Source organism: Rhamphochromis longiceps, linkage group LG7 (genome assembly GCF_057381845.1).
Source record: "Rhamphochromis longiceps isolate RC_006_pf linkage group LG7, R_longiceps_female_GT1.1, whole genome shotgun sequence".
Taxonomy (NCBI): Eukaryota; Metazoa; Chordata; class Actinopteri; order Cichliformes; family Cichlidae; genus Rhamphochromis; species Rhamphochromis longiceps.
Window position 1 is genome coordinate 60,711,671 of NC_140563.1, and position 20,539 is coordinate 60,732,209.

General features: G+C 40.4%; 1 protein-coding gene across 1 annotated transcript; it reads right to left on the reverse strand.

Annotated features, from left to right (window-relative positions):
• Positions 1-223: 223 nt before the first annotated feature.
• det1 (DET1 partner of COP1 E3 ubiquitin ligase) lies at positions 224-15,264 on the reverse strand. Its single transcript, XM_085414675.1, has 9 exons — positions 15,078-15,264; positions 14,137-14,459; positions 13,718-13,984; positions 13,414-13,626; positions 13,108-13,331; positions 9,130-9,259; positions 6,376-6,566; positions 2,999-3,190; positions 224-1,063 (listed from the first exon to the last, which is right to left on the reverse strand). Exons 2-9 carry the CDS (start codon positions 14,383-14,385, stop codon positions 874-876), a joined length of 1,656 nt encoding a protein of 551 aa, XP_085270801.1. The 5' UTR covers positions 14,386-14,459; positions 15,078-15,264; the 3' UTR covers positions 224-873.
• Between the last annotated feature and the right edge of the window lie 5,275 nt (positions 15,265-20,539).

A 20,539-nucleotide genomic window follows, 5' to 3' on the forward strand; every position in this document is an offset into this window, starting at 1 on the left:
GGTTTAGAGATGAAAAAGGAAAAAATATAGAAAATTTCATTTGGAGAAACGATGCAGATTACTTGTTTCTGCACTCTAAAGTGTGTGAATAAATGAATTCATATAGAAGAATCTGAAGCAAAGAATAAACAGGGCAATTATTTATAGGGGACAATAACGCTGCTTAAATCTACACACACACACACAAAAACACACACACACACACACACACACACACACTACCCAAAATGTAGATCATTTTATTGCCATAAAATATATACAAACAGTAGCATGTAAATTAAAAAACAAACTGTAAAACTAATCTAAAATAACATGACCTCTTTCCACATCCATGTGAGGAAAAAAAAAAAAAAGTTTTCTTGACTGCTGCTCACCGACTGGATAAGAAATTCGGACCTGAATGTGCACAGCAGGAAAAAGAAAACACCTTTGGTTCCTTCTAAGAGGTCCGGCTACCTACAGCTCCCACCTCAGCTGCACATCAATCACTCTCTACACATCTCCATTTACACTTATTCCACCCTCTCCTCCCTACAGGTCGCTCTTTGTTTGGTGGAGGAAGGGGCAAAGAGAAGGCAAAAGGGAAATGGCAGAATTGCAGCCTTCTCACCGAGAGAGAAGAGGGGCTGAGGTGCAGTGAGTGCTGCGTGATGGCAGGGGAAAGAGGAGAGGAACAGTGGTTTCCATCAGGAGAAGAATGCAGAGAGAAGGCTGCTGATTTCTCTGGAGGAGGAGACGGCGACTAAGAGAACAAAGTGTTTTGTGCCTCCCGATGGAGGACATGTTTGTTGTATTGTCACCAGTAGCTGCTAACAGAAGCCCAACAGGCCCGCAGTTTATCTCCAAGTGTGAGTCCATTTTTACGCCAGCTCCTCACGCACACACGTGTCTCATGTGGAAGTTGACCACGTACTCTGCGTTGGTGCGCTGGACAGAAATGGCAAAGGGTTCAAAAGGGTGGAAGGTGAAAGCGACCAGGCGACGCACAGCGTGATTAACCGGCCGTCCCAGCAGGCCCGCCTGGATCTTAAACTTCAGCAGGCCGGAGTCACGTGCATAAAATCTGGTGGGTCAGAGATGAGAGACACAGAAGCGGCGTTAAACTCATTTAGTCCAGTCTCTTCTTTTCTAGAACGCTCTATGATGAAAATCCAAAGTATTGTTCTTTCATCTTTTTTGGGGAGCAAGCGGCTAAGACTATGACTGATTAACCTGTCAATAATTTTGCTAATCAGTTGATAAGCTTAAAAAAAAAAAAAAAAAAGGTGACAAATGGCCCTAATAATGGGTCAGGCAATCATAGCCTAGCTGTGAAAACAACAGTGTCCATTGCTTATTTCAAATGACTTTAAATTTCAGTGAATGTTTCTTCTGCACTTGGCTCCAGTCTTACTAAGAATTGACTGGTGTGACAGCATATCACAGCTCAACATTAAAGAATTTAAAATTTGCTAATTCTCATATTTTTTGAATCAAAGTGTCTGATCTAACAGCGGTTTTTATAACGGCACGCACATCACCGCATCCAGCGCCTCTAAGACAGAAGCTACAACTGAACGAAGCTGGTTATGAAGGCACCTCTACAACTCTTATAATTATTGGCCAGAGCGTGCCAGTCAGCTGTTTTTAATGATTTCAGTATAGAGTGCATAACTGAAAATGATTTCATACGCTGTAAATAATAACAGTCTGTTACATTTTGCTGATAGGTCAGTGAATGGTAAATCTAGAGAAATGATGCGGATGTGATTTTAGCTCTAAGTTCTCCACAACAGACATTTTGATGTGTAATGACAGGAAAAACACAGGTGTAAGTTTGCTACTGCTGCCAGCTCTGGTGCTCTCTAACGAATGCCAGGTGAGCTGAACGGTGCTGGTCTGTTAGCACAGGTCCCACTGAAGGACACCAGGCTCTCACTGTGGCCTCATGGAGTTTGTTTCTGACAGTTTGGTCAGACACATGGCACGTGAGCCGTCCGTTTTAGGTTATTATGTAGGGGTCTGGTAGTGCTGCTCCTCGCAGAAAAGAGCAAATACTGGTTTCTGCTGCTGTGTTGATGGCCTTCTATAGCCCCAACAGCTCCCTCTTGTCTCTGTATCCTTGCATTTCTTCCACACTGTTGAGACTATGATAGGAAACAGAGCAAACCACGCCATGCTGGAGGATCTGAACTACCTGTGCAACCTGCGAACCAGCGAAAAGCAGAACTGGAGAAAAATCAGTCAGGACATATAAGGACACCGCAGTAGTCTATGGCCAGCACCTGCAAAGCCATTGCCTTTTTGTGCGTTGCCTGTTGCACATTCTGCAGTGCACCTGTTGTCACTTCATTTACTCACACAGGTGAAATGGGCTGACAATGGTTTATGGTTTCTAACCAGACAGATTGAGATCCCTGAGCCATTCCCTTTTTATCTTGAGTAATGTTTTATTTTCACGCCTATGTTTTCATTTTATTACTGGGATATATAAAGATAATGCCAGTGGGAACAACAAAAATGGCCTCAAATGATTATTTTTTTCTAAACTAACAAAAAAAGAAAGTTACCATGTGAGAAGTTTTGTTAAATTTTCTTTCATATTTTGGTTGTTTTGCATTTTTCCAGAACATTTTATCGAAATCGTTGATGTTTAATTTACAGCTGATTAACCATTTAGTTAAGCGACAGTGTGTCCTCCACATCACTACCCAAGTTTCATAGTCAGTAAGGCTGCTGGATTACGGCACAAAAACCACCATCACAATTATTTGGTCAAAAAAATGTTAATCTCAATTGTTTATCACAATTATTTATTACGTTTATAAACACAAAAATGTCCTTTGGCACTGGATTTCTTTAAATATGTAAATGAAAAACAATCAGGATAAATTAAAACAAGATAGTAGTGGAAATCGCAGTCAAGAAGGAGAAAGCCTAATTTCTGGACATTAATTAGCATGAATCGCGTCACGCATTAAGATTACAAGAGGACTGGTCATCCTGATGAAGTCCATACCTGATGGGGTGGTCTCCGCAGGTCTTAGGCCTCTCCATAACTGACACCCACTTGTCATCATAGCTGAAGAGGGAGAGGTCGAGGTAAGGGCTGCTGCTGTAGGACTGTGCGCTGATGGGCAGCTGACCCAGCAGCCGACGCACCGCTTCGGTATGGCCGCCATATTTGGCATTCACAATAGTGTCCTTAAATCTGAAGCGGCAGACAGACAGCTCAACATTAGCTGATCCTGAATTGTCTCGTTTCCACTGCAGCTGAGTTTATGTGCAAATTCCCCATTTATTGAATAGATTTCCATAAATGGCATTTAAAATAAAAAACACTTTTCTGAGAACTTCTTATAAATTGTAGTCTCCAAACTCTCACTATATATTTCCAGCACTCAGCAGTGACTCAGTGGTCTCACTCCTCCTCTCTCCCTTCACTCTTCTAAGCTCGGGATCCATATTTTTCAGACGTGCTCTCACTTTGTTTCATACTACATTATCTCCAGTCTTACCGGCCTGTCTGTTTCACTCTACCTGGCTTGTGCTAGACTGAAGCCCTCTGAACTGGGCTTCACTGCCAGTAAGTAGAGATGGCACGATACCACTTTTTTATGTCCGATACCGATACCGATATCATAAATTTGGATATCTGCCGATACCGATATGAATCCGATATAGTGTTTTTTAATCAACAAAACTGTTTTTTAAAATATCTTGCTGCATTTTGCAAGTCTGCAAGTTCATACTCAAGTTTAAAACAACAACTACACTAAAGCTATTCTGTTATACCTGTATACAAAAAAAATATTTCATAGTTCAGCAATACTGATCAATCTAATAAACTTAGACCTACACCATCCTCCCTATTCTGGTATTTTAAAGAGTACTTAGCGTAAATATTAAGCAACCTAACTAATAGGGTTCCAACTCCCAGCAACAACAAACATAAATAAATAAAAAATAAGGAACCACCCCTCACGCGCCACCTCATGATGCTTAATCGACGTAATCAACCTTAATTTGATGCAGTGTGAAAAAAAATGCACAGAAATCAATTATTTTTCAAGAAATATTAAATAGATTCAACATCTTTCTTCAACAAAATTGCAGACTGCACAGATGGTACCTTCCCAAAGTAAAAAGTACTATAGCTTACTAGGGTATATATTAGACTTAATAGTCACTATATACAGTAATTGACTTCTATTCATTTTACATCAAATTAAAACTTTGGGTGTCAGATAATTATTTATTAAAAGCTCGACATTTTAAATGAGAATAAGAAAGAAAAGTATGTCTTTGTGCCCCCTTTTCCCTGTTCATGCCCTATCGGCCCCCCTGGCTAAACTTTGCTAGATCCGCCCCTGCACAGTTACCAGCGTCAGCTACGTAGAAAAAGATCCTGGAGTAGAAAGTAATATTAAATAAATTCTAACAACAGCTTATCAAGCTTAAACGTGCTGCTGTTGTTCAGCCGCTGGTTTCCTCTTTCTGGTGCAAAGTGGGCCAAAAACAAACAAGAGAGACGGACTCGCGACAGAAAAGCCGATCAGCTGATCATTTAAGCAGTTTCACGATTGAAGTAGCAGCCGGAGAGCGAGAGGCAGTCGCTTGTTAAGCTTAACGTGGGACTGCTTTACAAACATTCAGAGATGGACTTACACACTTGCTTTACTTCTCTCGGGGATAACTTTGTCGGAGATGAAATGCCGGGTTGCTAGCGAAGCTCCAAATGCTATCCAGACCACCAACAGGTCCGGCATGCCACAGCCGCTCTATCACGTGATGCATACTGCTCCGACTGCTAACGTTCTGAGGTGAGTTACAGCGTGTTGCAAGTTTTGCGAGGTGCTTTCGTGATATTTAATGGATCGGATTACATTTTTTATTTTTCTCCGATATCCGATCCAGTAATTTAGGTCAGTATCGGACCGATACGTAATATCGGATCGGTCCATCTCTAGTTGTAAGTGGTACAAATCGGGTTTGCGGAATGTGCTCACCAGCTTTCAATTTCTCCCCTCCTCCTGTCTGACATCAATTTTCACCACTCTAAAATCCAATTCTGAGCTCTTTTCCTCACTCAAACTATCCTTTATCGTCTCCTCCTTCTCCAGCGCCCTTCCTTGCCACCCCATTCTGCTTTACCCTCCACAGGAGGATTTTGTCACCTATGCTGGCCAGTCAAACCACCAAATTCAATCACAGTTCCTCCAGCCACACTAACCGTCTTAATGTCTTTCTTCTATATCCAGATTAAGTCCTAAAACTCCTTTCCTCCCTCCTTTAGGCGATCGTTGCTGATCTGCTTCACTTCCTGACCACTGTCTTAAAATCCTCCCTGACATTTGATGCTGTGTGGCATTAGGAACATCTGTTTATAGCTTGGGTTTTGAAGACAAACATGAATATATTTGGACTAGTTGTCAGCTAATGCTAGTAAGCTTGGTTAGCAGCAGTGTCCACAGATAGCATTATGGGTACATAACACAGATAGTGGCTAATTAAATAAAAATACAAATAAAAATGTCATGACACGTCCAGAGACCTGATTCACAGCTTTTTAATGCCAACATTACAGCCTGGAACAAAAAGTGGTTTTGGCCTGTATGAACAGTTTCTTCCTTCATAACAACTGTATGGTGGGTAAATGTCTTATACACTGACAGAGAGCTGTAGCTAATAGCTCGTAGCTTGGCCTCATCTTCATTAATGTGAGTCACTGAACTGGTTGTATTTGTACTGTTGGTGCTTTCTGGTATCTTTCTTCTCTTCTTTGATCCCTTGCTGGCATTAGGTCTGGATCGACTCATGCGCTGCTGTGGGTGCCAATGGTTGTCGAATTTCCTTCACAACCCGTTTCCATGCATTGCGATCATTGGCCTGGCCTCGTCGAGATTTATTCTGCAATCTCTGATGTCATCTTCTGGTATATTATCCACCAAATAATACAGCTTACTGTGTGGTGCAGTTGTTACTGTTGTCTGTTACTGTGTCTCTCTGTTAGACCAATACAATCTGTATTCGCTAACCAGGCACGTTAGAAATAGATGGCAACTTAGCTATCTAATGCTAGATGATCTATCATCATCTTGTCCAAAATATGGTTACTTCTGGTTATAGAAGAAACCAATATGGCAGTGATCAAAATGCTAAAAAACAGCTCCAAGAGTCCAAAACTAGATTGTGATGGTATGGTGGCTTATGCCGTTTTATATATACAGTCTAAGGTAAGAATCTTAATCTTAACTGAAGCCTAATCTGCAAGACTCACTTTGGCAGAAATCTTCAAATGAGATAAAATGTAGTTTTTGGCATTATGCACCGACTTTGTTAATCATCACCATGTGGCTACTTTTTCATCATTTCACTTTATTTTTTAGTCGGTACCTTCTCTGGACCTGCCGTGCGTAGTTATTTGATGAAGCAGAGCAGGGGAACTGGACAGCTTGGCTGTGCAGGGTAGCATTTCTGAACAGGTCGCAGAAATTCTCAAACAGCTCCAGCAGCTGGTCGGAGGTGTTCTCGAAGACAGCCAGCACCTCCGTGGACACCATGTTGTACACAACAAAGAAGGATGGCTGTGAGAGATCCAAACAGGGGAGTGGAAATTTAGAGAAACACAACAAATCATTCTGTAATTATTTACTTTAATTAATTTAATCGGTAATTAATACTTTGATGTAGCTATGTTTTTCAAAACCATGATCAAGGCCTTTAATGGAGAGAACAAAAAAAAAAAAACCATAGTCAGACACGAGACATTCATTCTAGCATCATTAAAGCTTTGAAAGCTTCAGCATGTTTACATTACAGGGTCACTGCAAGTTGAATATGGCAATGTTTATAAAGTCTTCAAGGTAGGGCTGCTCGATTATGGCAAAAATGATAATCACGATTATTTTCACTGAAATTGAGATCACGATTATTTGACGATATTTATTTAACCCTTTAAGACCTACTATGGAACCAAGTCCACCAGAGCTTATATATATATATATTTATTTATTTATTTATTTTTACATGCTGTAGTGCCATTTGTGGGAGCATTTCAAGTTGCTATACATCAATACAACTGTTATAGCCCATATTTTAATAATATGTATGCATTAAGTCCATAGTAATTACATAAATTGCAAAAAAGTGCAATAAACTACAAAAAAAATTGAAAATCGCTTTTGTTTTGTTTACATATATTTCTACTTGGAGAAATTTAAGAGGTTTATCCCTCAAAACTTTAAATACAATAAAGTTGCAAAAAATAGTTTCCCACCACAGGAAATTTATTTTGAGTGTCTTCATAGTTTTATTTTGGAGATACACCAATTTTTATATACTGCAGGAAAAACAAAAAACAATCCTATGATGCAAATTTGCAAAGAAAACAGCAGGTGCATCATTTCACTGTGGGAAGTGTTACGAACAGCTGATCGGATCGGCAAAGCGTGTTTCTGGAATATTATGTTTTTGTTCCTGCAAGCGCTTTTTATGCAATTTTTGCAAAGCTATATGTGGAAGGAAACCATGACCGAGGACAAGCTGATGGCATAAGATGTAAGTACAACTCCTCCGGTTTCATATGCAAAACAAATTATTGCGCTAGCTTACACGGTTCAGGTTCTACAGGGATTTAAAAATAGTTAGGCAAAACGGAGCGTGCTGCTCTGACCGGCTTTAAAGGGTTAACAATGACTTTAAAAAAATAATATAAAATAGTGTGCAACACCACTGAAGTTTTTTTTTTTTTTTAAACTCTCTTTTCAACCAACGGCAGTCACTCTCCAAATAACTTCTGCTTAGCTTTCCGAGCTTCCCTCGGGTCCTCTTAATCAGCGGTCTCCAACCTTTTTTGCGCCACGGACCGGTTTATGCCCGACAATCCGGTTGTTCAGTCTGACGTCACTAGCCGTGTCTGGGTCTAAACTCCGCTGCAGGTCCATATATCAAACGATCACTATGGCATTACTGAGAGTTGAAAAACTGTCTAAAGTATTTCATCTTTAATAAAATGATCAGCCTTCTCCTCTACCAGGTGTAACAATTGAGTTTAACATCCAGGCATCCATGAAAACGGAATTTATGACATTTAACGGAGTTAGAAGTTAGCAGGGAGTTAGCTCGCTAGCTTCTATCTAAATACAATATAGCATGTCCTGACTGCGGGGTTTTGGAAACAAATTAAAACGTACAGCTCTGCTATCACTTCCAGCATAAATGAAGACAGAAAACTAAACAGCAGTGACGTTTGTAGGGTTACTGAAGTTGGGCTAGCTGGTATATAATGATGTGCTACGTGACCGCTAGCGACACAGCTATGTTAGCATAATATAAACAAGCTAACTTTTTTTCCACTCGATAAAAGTTAATGTGAGTGTTCTCGGTGGTCAGGAACAAATGTAATCGCATGGCAGGATGCTGTAAAAGGACCAAACTTCAGCCAGGAGAACAACTGAGATAATCCATCCACAATACGAGGTTAGTCATTCATATACTGCTGCATGGGCTGGGCTGTAGTTACATCGTAAGGTTTTAAAAACTGAGCTTAAATAAATGATTAGCGGTAATAAAAGCCGAGGGAGGTCAACAGTGGTCGCTGACTGTTTTAGGAGCTTTTTGAGATCAAATAGAAGAAAATACATAACATTAAACATGTTAACAACACAAAAGCCATATTAAACGCAGACTACTTTAGACCCGGAAGTAGGATTCGTCGCGTCATCACTGAACAACCGGATATTTTCACGGACCGGCCTTTAAGGTGTCGCGGATAAATGAGGGAGGGGCTAATAATCGGCTCAGTCATTTTTAATGATCGTTGAAAGCCCAGATCGTAATCGTGATTAAAATTCGATTAATTGAGCAGCCCTACTTCAAGGGTAAATTAAAAATGGCTGATTAGCTCAGAAGTCAAATGTGACATTTCTTGAAAATAAACTGAGCATTAATTAGGTCTATTTGTTGCCACAGTGAATTCAGAACTGAACAGAATCTGTAGGACAAGCGTATCCTTGGAGACCTGAAAGAGGAATTCCTGTTACACAGCACAAACAACAAAGGACAGAGAGAGAGAGGCTGGGGAAAGCAACAAAGAGAGGAGAGGGAGGAATTCAAACTCAGATCATATTTTCTGTGTGCTCTCTCTACCTGCGAGGGGTCGGTAACTCTGAGCGTGACCACGTCTTCGCTGGTGTATTTGATGAAGAGGTGATGCTCATCCAACAGCTGCATCTTCCACATCCTTAAACGTTTCAGCTGATCAAAAAACTGGAAAAACCTGCGAGAAAAACCCCAAAACAAACAAACAAGGAAACTTACATGCTGGATGGCCTTTAATTAATCATAGATGCACAGTGGACAAAATCATGAAGAGTTTCAGTGCTTCAGCAGTTAATTTACTCACACAGCATTACACAGAAAATAAGATAACACTAAATAAGCTGAGCTGAAAAACCTTGCCAATTACACAAGTCAGAATTTTGCCAAGCAAATTTAATTTAACTTTTAAATATGAATATTTGTCTGCTCTTTCTTTCTTTTTTTAAATTTAACACAGTCACCATCTTACACTTTATTAGACAGTAAATGTGAAGAGCCAGAGAGGAAATTTTGGGTAGAAAAAGAAGTGGACTGGCATGCAGTAAAGGTCACACGAATACGAATTAAACAGATATATGGCATGTGTGCCATGTATGTATAAGGCCGCCCCTACTTCTTTTTAAATCTGTCTGGCAATCAGAAAAACATGCATGAATTCAGTGATAGCCTGATTCTGTCTGAGTGTTTTTCCTGTTAAAAGGGAGTTCTTCCTTCACACTGTCCCCAAGTGCCTGTTCAAAAGACAAATGTCTGATTGTTGAGGTTTTCTCTCTGATATTGTAAGATCTTTGCTATACAATATAAAGCGCCTTGATGTGACTCATTGTGAAGAGGGATATAAACAAATCACAGGAGCAATGAGGGAGGTGTTCTGGTAGAGCAGGGCGATATGACCAAAAAATATTTATCGTGATATACATTTGAAAATTTGCGATAACGATAGAACTGACGACATAATTGTCACTGGACAAAATATTTTACAACTCCACAACTTTATTTAAACAAGCAGCTGTTTTTTGTGCATTAAAGTAATATAAAAATTTAACAGTGCAAACGCAAATTCCTTGCTGACAGTTTAACCAAAAGGCATTTCCAGTGGAAACTGGCCGACATATCCTCAGCATAACCATGTATAATATCCACTGAGGTTAAAAAGAAGTTATACACACACAGTACGGTAATATTATGTTGAAGCACAGCATATATCACTCCGCGAGGCTCCTGCCTATGATAGCCGTAATGCTCCGACAATCCATCAAGCGGTGCGGGTTCGTAGCTCAGCAAAGTCGTACTAAAACATTTGACAGATTTTCGAGCGCCGTGTACCACATAAAATCGTTTCGAGGTCAGTAAACACAACCAGAATTCATACATAAAGCACACGGGATTATAAGGGGCACTGTCGATTTTCAGAAAAATCAAAGGATTGATTTTAAGTGTGCCGTATTTTCCAAAAAACACGGTAATGACGACGGCCCGCTAGCATGCTCTACCAAAAATTGTGCTTTGTTGTGTATCTGACGGACGAAAGCTAAACCAGTTCCACACTGAAGTTGCAGCAATTTTACAAATCAATTCTGGTTCATCTGTTTCATTCAACGATCCGCTTTTGCCCTCCTCATTCTCCGTCGCCGCCATGCTTTTTCTGCCATGTGCATATGAAAACAAAGGCCCTGCGCGTTTGACCCATATTCTATCGCAATATTTCATTTTCTTATCGTTGCCCAACATTATACCGGTATAATATGGCCCAGCCCTAGTTTCTGGGAATTATAGTATACATCGAGTGTACAATGGCTTTACTTTTCAGATCAGAATCAACATCCATGACTTTGTATAAAATTCAAAATGGAATTGACAAACAGATGAAAATACATGCCAAGGAACTGGAGATAATTGTGTCACTCTGTGACAGCCAAGAGATAAGACGGTGCTGTTTCAGGCTTCAGATTTGAGCTACAGCTGATGATTAGTTTTTCAGTACTGACTACGACTCAAATCAACCACTTGATAGATAAAGTTTAAAAATGCGCATCACAATTCTCCAAAGCCATACATACCATTTGATTTTAACGTTGAACCAAAATTAAAATACCCCCAAAATCTTTACTCTAAGTTAATCTAAGATTAAAGAAATGTTCTCATTAGAGAGCCTGGAAACAATCATAAACATCTATCACAACCTGTGATGACATTTAGTACAACTCCGTCTGCAGACAACAAAGGCTTTCTTATTCGTCCATACAGGCATAGAGATACAAAATATGGCAACCAATAATCAAGAAAATTGAATTATTTTTCTGATAATGGAATTTGAGTTGATAATTACATCCAATAATGTGGAGCCTCCTCAACATCCGGCTGAGCATCTGATTTTTTTGCCTCTCTCTCCTCTGCCATCTTTTGCTGCCCATTTATAGAAGGGCGGAGTGCCTCGCATGCATTGAGGACATAAGTGAGTGAAGAATGGCTGGAGTGAATGACAATCGGGCTCTTTCTCCATATTCAGCAAAATCCAACACTGAGAGATGGCACAAACAATTTATCGTTTGAAGAAGAAGAACATAAACACGGCGAGTCCTATACTCGCAGCTCCTTCTACATCCACCTTTGGTGTGCTTTCCCAGAAGTAGATGCAGAACCCATAAACAACATACAAGCAAACACACCCATCATGAAAAGTGCGTACATATGTCAGGATGTCAGTGGTGCAGTTTGAGCTTTTGTTGGCAGAGTTAGGACCAAATCTAAGGAGGCAGAGAAATAATTTCAGACAGCCAACTGTCCTGGAGCAGAATCTAGCTGTGTGTCTAAGGTAACATAGGATTATAACAGCGTTATTTTACCATTTCCATATCAATGTATATTCAGTGGCAGTCCGCATTTTGAGTTATAACTGCGCTTGTTGCCAAATGCAGTGGTCTGATTGGTCCGATTGGTTTATTCGCATATTGAAAGGATAAAAAAAAAAAAAAGCCACAAATTTGTTCTTTTAAATTATGCAGTTAGTGTGAACAGCTGCATTAGGAACAGGTGAGTCTGAAAGATCTTTGTGACACACAAAACATTTGCATGATTTTTTAGTGTCCGTGTTTAAAGGCCTCAAGGCTCTGTCAGCATATTCAATTCAATTTTATTTATACAGCGCCAAATCACAACAACAGTCACCTCAAGGCGTTTTATATTGTAAGGTAGACCCCACAATAACACATACAGAGAAAAACCATAAACCAAAAACAATCATATGACCCTATGAGCAAGCACTTTGGCAACAGTGGGAAGGAAACAGGAAGAAACCTCCAGCAGAACCAGGCTCAGGGAGGGGCGGCCATCTGCCGCAAATCCACGGCAGCATATCCACATAGATATACATTTTTCCCTGTCCACATTTGTATGCCATTATTCTCCACAACAAAGGTTATTTTTTATCAGATCTTAAATTATGGAGCGGTCCTTAATATTTGGCTGTTTGGATATAAATTAATTGGGTCTAAATATTGAAGTATATACAATATCAGATTGCCCTTGAACTTGAGCTTGACATCCCTTTCACTCAAAAGTGCCTAATCTTGCTCTCCTAGCAGTGCACAGCAGCATTTTCCCCACATACAAACTTAATAATAAATAAGCAAATAGCAAATTACACTTAGCGGAGATTCCACCTCTACTGTCTAGAAAAGCAGCTCACAGTTATTCACCCCCTCTCGACATCTGCTACAAGTTAGACAACCATTTTAACCACAACCAGGTGGAGATCTGATGCCACCACACTCAGCTTATCAAAACTGCAGAACAGGCAATAAAGTTTGAGTCTGTCAACAGTTTGACAACATATTGGAGAAGAAGATTATTATCTCTGCAGGAAATGCTGCACAGGAACAGGAAGCTCTCCACCCTAATGTTTTATGTGGCTGAGGATTTAGTTTTAAGTTATAAGTAAGTGAGTACTAGAGATAAATAACTGTAAAGGGCTTTCTGTCACTATATGCAGTTCATTCAAGTCGACTGATCCAACATGATCACTACCTCCTCTTGGCTGTGGCGCTGCCGTCCTGCTCTGCCCTCCTCCAGAGGTAGACCAACAGTCTGTGCTTGAGGGAGTTGATGGTTTTGTCGGTGTACAGACGGGCGAAGCCTGGCTGATTCTCAGCTTGAGTTTCCGTATAAACAGCTGAAAGAGTCAAGAGGTCGTCCTCATAACAGAACCGACCGATAGTCCTCACATCCAGAAAAGTTCCGTCTGGAGTCACCTGACACAGCCACAAAAGCAAATTATTAACGCTTTATATCACAGACTGTCCCATCACTGCAACATGCTATTTAAGCACTCACCTGGAAGACATGGATGGTCTGCTGCTGGACCGACAGCACAGCCAGGATGTTCCTGTAGAGGTAGAGGCCCTGGTTGTGTGACAGGATGATTTTGTCACACTTAAAGGACCTGGTGTCACATAGCCTACCAGTGTGGAGATCGATGATGTGGAGAGAGTAGTCTTCTAAAGGAGACCGGGGGTTGGGAGTCACGGATTCATTGTTGCGGTACACCTGGTGGGAGAAATGTAGATGAAAGGAGCAGCAGGAGAAAAATAAATCATTTCTGCATCTTCCTTTTTTAAATTTTTTACTAAGCTGATACCTCAAAGAAGAATGGGGGCGGCTCCTCGGGAACATAAACAGCCGATCCGACAATGACATAGCGGCAGTCGTCTGTGAAGAGGCTGCACTCCCGGTTCAGGTGCTCTCCATTCGAGGCCACATTTGTAACGTGGAGCAAAGAGAAAAAGCGCTCAAACAGGCGTCCTCGTATGTTGAGGGAGCGCTGATCGTTGGTGGTGAGAAGAGTCTCTCCTTCTTGGCCTCTAAGCAGATCCTGAGCTGCCTGGCAGCCTTGGTATTCGTATATCTGTATGATGAACAACAACAACAATATTTTCTGGTGAATTTCGTATTTCAACAGATTGTGTGAGTTACACTCTGGACCAGATGGAAGATAAGAATCACACAAGATATTTGGTTTAGGGAATGTGAAATAATAGAGGGTTTGTCTCCTCTTACCTCTAGGGAGGTTTGGTCAGAGGAGAAGGCGATAAAACAACGTCCATCTGGTGAAAATTTTCTGAGGAAGCAGGGTGGCTTCTCCACATTAACCACAGTGAAGTTGGGGAACAGGTTCTGGTGGAAACAGCGCACTCGGTACCAGTGAGCTCCAGGTCGACCGGAGCAGATCCTACGCTTCTCAAGACGATGGACCACATTCTGATTTTGGATGCGTCTTGGTTTCAAGGTTGGGAAGTCCTCATCCATAGTTGTCTGACTCTTAAACCCCCTCACAGTAGGTAGTTGGGTTGTTAGCAGTTACAGGTAAGCAGCTACATCACCTGTTACATGTGTGTTTTAAGGGAAAGTGAGAGATGAAAGTGTTAAATGGTTTTGATATCTGTCAAAGTGTCAAAGTTTTAGAGATGGCGAGTTTTACTTTTACATGTGCACCTGCTATTATGACAGAAAGATAGACTATAGCAAACTACGCAATCCAAGAACTTGTAAAACCTTTAAATTTTCTTCCTGTCTTCATGTTCAGGCCTGTGAAACAGACTGTGTGAGATTTTGGAGATATATGCCCAAACTAAAACAAGAGTGATTATTTCACTTTAACATCCACGTATGGCCCATACCATCAGTAGCTGTCACATTTAGGACAACACAGATGGTTAACAAAAAGCAAACTTAACAAATGGGTCCTAACATTTTAAGACAAACATACGACATATAAAGAATGGGCTAAGTTAAGTAAACCATCTGTAAGACATGGTTTCTTCTCTTTTTTGCGCCTTCTTTGAGCCTTTAACGTAAATTGCGTACCTGGACGTTTGATAAAATGATCAATAAAAATAAACTGTTGCATGTCTAAAAAGAAGCTTTCTGTCTTCTCCAAGTCCAGCAGCTTGTGTTAGCAACAGCGTTAAGTTTGGCTGACGAGATCGAGTTTAACTTACCTCCGAAGCGTTCACAACTAGCCACCAACGTGAGTCTCCTCTTATTCGCATACGCTAAAATAATTTCATTCAGCCCACTGAGTCATTGTAACCTGCCACGTTTCTCCAAATCCCAGAAAGCCCGAGGAGTCTCTGGATTCATGAGCCGCTGTGCTTGTTGTTAGACAGCTTATCAGGAAACGTAGAAGAAGACCGCAGACGCCAAAGGGCTGCCATTTAAAACAGCGCCCCCACGTCCTTCCAAGGTGAAGGAGGATATTGCAGTCTGTGACAACGAGGGACTACAAAGAGTATTGTGCAAAGCTAATCTTTGACATGGCTGTAGTGATACTTTTGTACAGTGTAGAAAACTTGCTCAGATCTTTGCCCTAATACAGATGTATTAGCATACATGAAAAGCTTGAAAATTATTTGGTTTTTAACAACTTTTTTGCAAGACTCTAGAAAAGAGAATGTCATAACCCTCTAATAAATGTAATGTAGTGTACACTCATTGACATTTATTAGGTACAAATCGCTAATACAGGGTTGGGCCCCCTCAGAACTGCCCTAATTCTTCATGACATTCTTCATGACACAGATTCAACATGGTGCTGGAAACACCTGAGAGATTTTGGACCATATTGACATGATAGCGTCACACAGTTGTAGCATTTTTATTGGTAGTACTAGCACATCAGTGATGCAAATTGTGTTCCACCACATGTCAAATGTGCTCTGTTGGACTGAGATCTGGTGACTGTGGAAGCCATTTGATTTGGCCAGACAACATTTTTCCCATCTTCTACTGACCAGTTTTGGTGACTCAGTGCAAACTGTATCCTCAGTTTTCTGTTCTTACCTGACAGGAGGGAAACCCAGCATGGTGTTCTGCTGATGTAGCCCATCTGATACAAGAAGGACCAAATCATTGTTTGTTCAGAGATGGTTTTCTGCAAGAGTTTATATCTGATTTACTGCTGTCTTCCTGTCAAATTATACTGGGGATACTGTCCATGATTTAATAAGCCAGTAATCACCATAAACAAAGCAGTACATAATTACTTATTTACTGCTTTGTAGCATTAAATAAGTAAAGTAACAACAAATGTAAAAAAAGAAAGTGACAGAGTACACAGTACTATATTTGTCATTGTAAGATTTTACTATACAGAATACCAATGCTACTTATTAAAACACAAAGTTCACTTTGATTTTTAAAAATTATTAAATGGCAGTAACAGACATACCTTTGTGAAATAAATAAATAAATCGATTATTGTTATCAAATGACACGTTTGTGATTACACTATATAAGCTAAAGTGTAGCCAACTTAACTTAAATGTCTTTAATCAAATGACAGTTTATTTTTCCCCAAATTTTATTAACAATATAGAAAACATACAGGGGCCGATCAGCAGTCAAAAGCAACAAAAGGAGCAACAACACAAGCTGAAGTATAAAAATATTCCAATGCCAGCTAGATAAAAACAAAGGAAATGCAACAAAATAAAAAACGGTGCTGTTTATCTTACCATTACTGTATTTTAGAAGCAAATATAGTGCCTTGTACTCTATAACATTTCTTTTTGTATTTTACTCATTTTAAAGATTGACTGAAAGGCATTAAGTCATTTTTGCAATAATTCCAAATAGGCTTAGTTTACAAATACCTACATTTATCAATGAAAACTTTACTGAGAAAATTAAATTACTAATCAAAAAGTCCAACTTTCAGTCCTTAATACACATTTTTAAATTCACTTTCCTTTAATGTTAGTGGGGCCAGCACTCCAAAAAAACTCCACTGACAAAAAACAAATACACAATCCAAAAAACCAAAACCACAAACACCAAAACAAACCGGTGGTTGTATAAATCATGTTAAAAATTTTTTAAATGTGACTTTATTTCAATAGCCTGTTGTTTCAGAAAACCTATTAGCATGATTTGGAACATACTCTCTCACTAACATTTCATATAGATTAAAAAAAAAATCACTTTATCAGCTTTTTGATTTGCTTTCCCCCGCTGCCCGCTGCTTTCCTTCTGTGAGCATCTTCCTTTTCTTCGGCTTAGTTAGCTCCCGCCTGTCTGGTGCTCACTCTTTTGATAATTCTGCACGTGCTAATGCGGACATCAATCCTTAGCATCAGATAGCGAACTACGAGAGGAAGTCGGTATCGATATTTTTGTCCCACCATTACTACTTCATTTTTCTGAGCATCCCAGTGTATCCTTTCACTGAACTCATTTTTAAGTGGGTAATTGCAGTGGACTGCATTTTGATGAGAACCTTATAGTGGCCAAAAATGAGCCAAATGCACACCTGCTGATTTCACTGAAGTGCCAATTTGCTGATCGGTAGGTGGGTTTGCAGGTGAGGAGCAAGTGCTCCCAAAGACTTTGAACATGATTATAATTGCTTTGACTAAATTGGCATAACAACAGACCTTTGGCCACTGAACCTACAGTGTATATAACTGTCCTGTTTGTTTAGCCTATGTCATTTAACTGATTTGTTTATAGCAGCACGTAGCATACGTGAACCCAAGGTGACCTGTGCTTTGCTCCCCATAATGATAGATAATTAAATTATGATTATCCTCTTTCAATGAGGCATGTTCTTGAGGATGGAGAATAGCATTATAAAAAGAAAAAGAAAAATGCTCAGAGCACATTGGTCTTGGAAGACTGCTAATGGTTCTTTGTGCAATTATCTCTGACCAAAGAGTCTCGATTAAATGTTGTAATTTTCCATAAAAGCACATGTAGTGGGCATAAAAGGCCAGTTTGAAAAGAAAAACGAAAAATGAATGGAGAGAAGAATGTGAAATTATCCACTTTAAAATCTAATGGCATTTTCCTTTTCAGCTATGTCTGATTAAACCTTCGCTTCAAGATGTGGAAGACGTGTGTCTGTATGTGTGGTGTTTGCGTCCGTGAGCGCTCGTGTTTGAGCGGCGCCCGCGTTTGTGTGCCTGAAAATTGTACACGCCCGCATATGTACAGGTTTTTGTGTGCTGCAGCAAAAAATCCACACGGGAGTAATTCAAAATAGGAACTATGTACCATGCTATGGTTGTTCTTCTGTTATTTTCCCTCTAATAAAGCGCAGTACACAGGACACTCGCCTCAGCTTTTAGCATCAGCCCATGAAGTAGAGAGGAGATGGTGAGTGTGCATCTGAGTGTTTTTATACACTTTTTTTTGGCCTCGCTACGAGGAGACACAGTGCTTATTTAAGATCATTTTTTCATCCCTTTGGGCTTTTTACAGCCCAAAATGGATGGTCACTATTTTTCCTGCTTTTGTCCACATCTCTTTCTCCAGGTGAAACAGCACAGATATTTTGCTCTTAACTGCATGCTCTCGGCACAATCAACCTACCTCAGATTCAAGAAATGTGAAAACTTTAAATTGTCCTCTTTTCAGCAGACTGGGGGAAAATGATGGGGAGTAAGAAAACAAGATTCTAATGTACGGTACTGTGCAAAAGTCTTGAGCCACCCCTCATTTCTTTACACTTGGCTTCGAAAGGAGGCAGATTTTCTTTCAATGGTTTAAAATGGTCTTGGATTTCTATCAGAGTTTTTCTATGTGTGTTTGCTGCTTTTTCACTTATTTTCAGTCCAGGCCTTGTAGCCGACCATTTTTAGAATGTTTTTTTGTTTGTTTAAGCCACTCAACAACATAGACTTGGAAAATCTGGAACTCTTACCACTCACCCATGAATAATTAAAGCATGAAAAAGACACCTAACTCAAGGGATGGACTAGCGTTGTGTACATAACTGCACATAACAGATAATTTTGCAAAGAACAAAATTTTAGGCACTCTTATTACTCACAGCCTGTTACAAAAGCACATTGTTTGTTTGGATTTATTTAGCTGAATCTGTAAGAAATGCCAAAAGAAAACACAGTTTGACAGACATAAAATAGTATTTTTGCACTCTCTGATTCCCAAAGAGTTACTAAGAACTTGATGTGCAGCGTATTCTTAAAAAATATGATGAAACGGGACAAGAAGAGGACAAAAGAAGAAGTGGCAGGCCTAAAAAACTATCCACAGGAGAGGAAATCTGACAGTCATGTCCTTAAAAATTGGAAAAAACACAGTAAAGGCCCAACACAGGACCTGAGACATCCATCTGCCCCTTCAGTTGATCTACCATCCAGCTACTATTCAGTGAAGCCTCATATGAAATGGTGTCAGTGGGTATGTCGCTGTTAAGAAGCCATTCCTAAGGAGGGGAAACAGGAGAAAGGTTGAGGTATAACACGTGATGCAATGAATGAAGGTCATAAATGAAAATTTGAAGTCTTTGGTTCAAATCATCATTATTTTGTCTGGAGGAAGCCAGGAGAGAGGTACAGCAGTGAGTCTGTACATGTGTAAAACATGGTGGAGGTTCTGACATGTTTTGGTGTTGGACATCCAAAACTGATTTTGTAATGAACACGGAAAAGTAGCAAGACTGTGGCTCAGGTCGTACAACAGGTCATCTACCAATCAGAAGGTCAGTGGGTCGATCTCCAGCTCCTGTTCCAGTATGTTCATGCCATCACTGGAAGCAATGCCAGGCTGCAGAACACAAAAAATTAAATCATTGGACTGTAATATGCATTAATCAGATGTTCATTAATTGAAGGCGCTGGAATGCCGCCCACTTTAACCCCTGGTTACCTCCATCTTTACATGCAGTCCATAGTGGTACAAATATATATATATATATATATATATATATATATATATATATATATATATATATATATATATAGTCAGAAGGTAGTCAGAACTGAGGGGATTGAACTACCAGAAGGCAACATTGCAGACATAGAGGACAGTTACAAGTACCTGGGGATCCCGCAGGCAAATGGGAACCATGAAGAGGCCGCTAGAAAGGCTGCAACCACCAAGTACCTGCAGAGGGTCAGGCAAGTCCTGAGGAGTCAGCTGAATGGTAAGAACAAGATCCGGGCCATCAACACATACGCCCTGCCCGTGATCAGGTACCCTGCTGGGGTAATAGGCTGGCCAAAGGAGGAGATAGAAGCCACTGACATAAAGACAAGAAAGCTCCTGACCATGCATGGAGGGTTTCACCCCAAGTCCAGCACCCTGAGGCTGTACGCTAAGCGGAAGGAAGGGGGCCGGGGACTGGTGAGTGTCAGCACCACAGTCCAGGATGAGACAAGGAACATCCAAGAATACATTGGGAAGATGGCCCCAACTGACCGAGTGCTCAGTGAATACCTCAGGCAGCAGAAACCCAAGAAAGAGGAGGGAGACGAGGAACCATCATGGAAGGACAGGCCCCTGCACGGTATGTACCACCGGCAGATAGAGGAGGTGGCTGATATCCAGAAATCCTACCAGTGGCTGGACAAAGCTGGACTGAAAGACAGCACAGAGGCACTAATCATGGCAGCACAAGAACAAGCTCTGAGTACAAGATCCATAGAGGCTGGGGTCTATC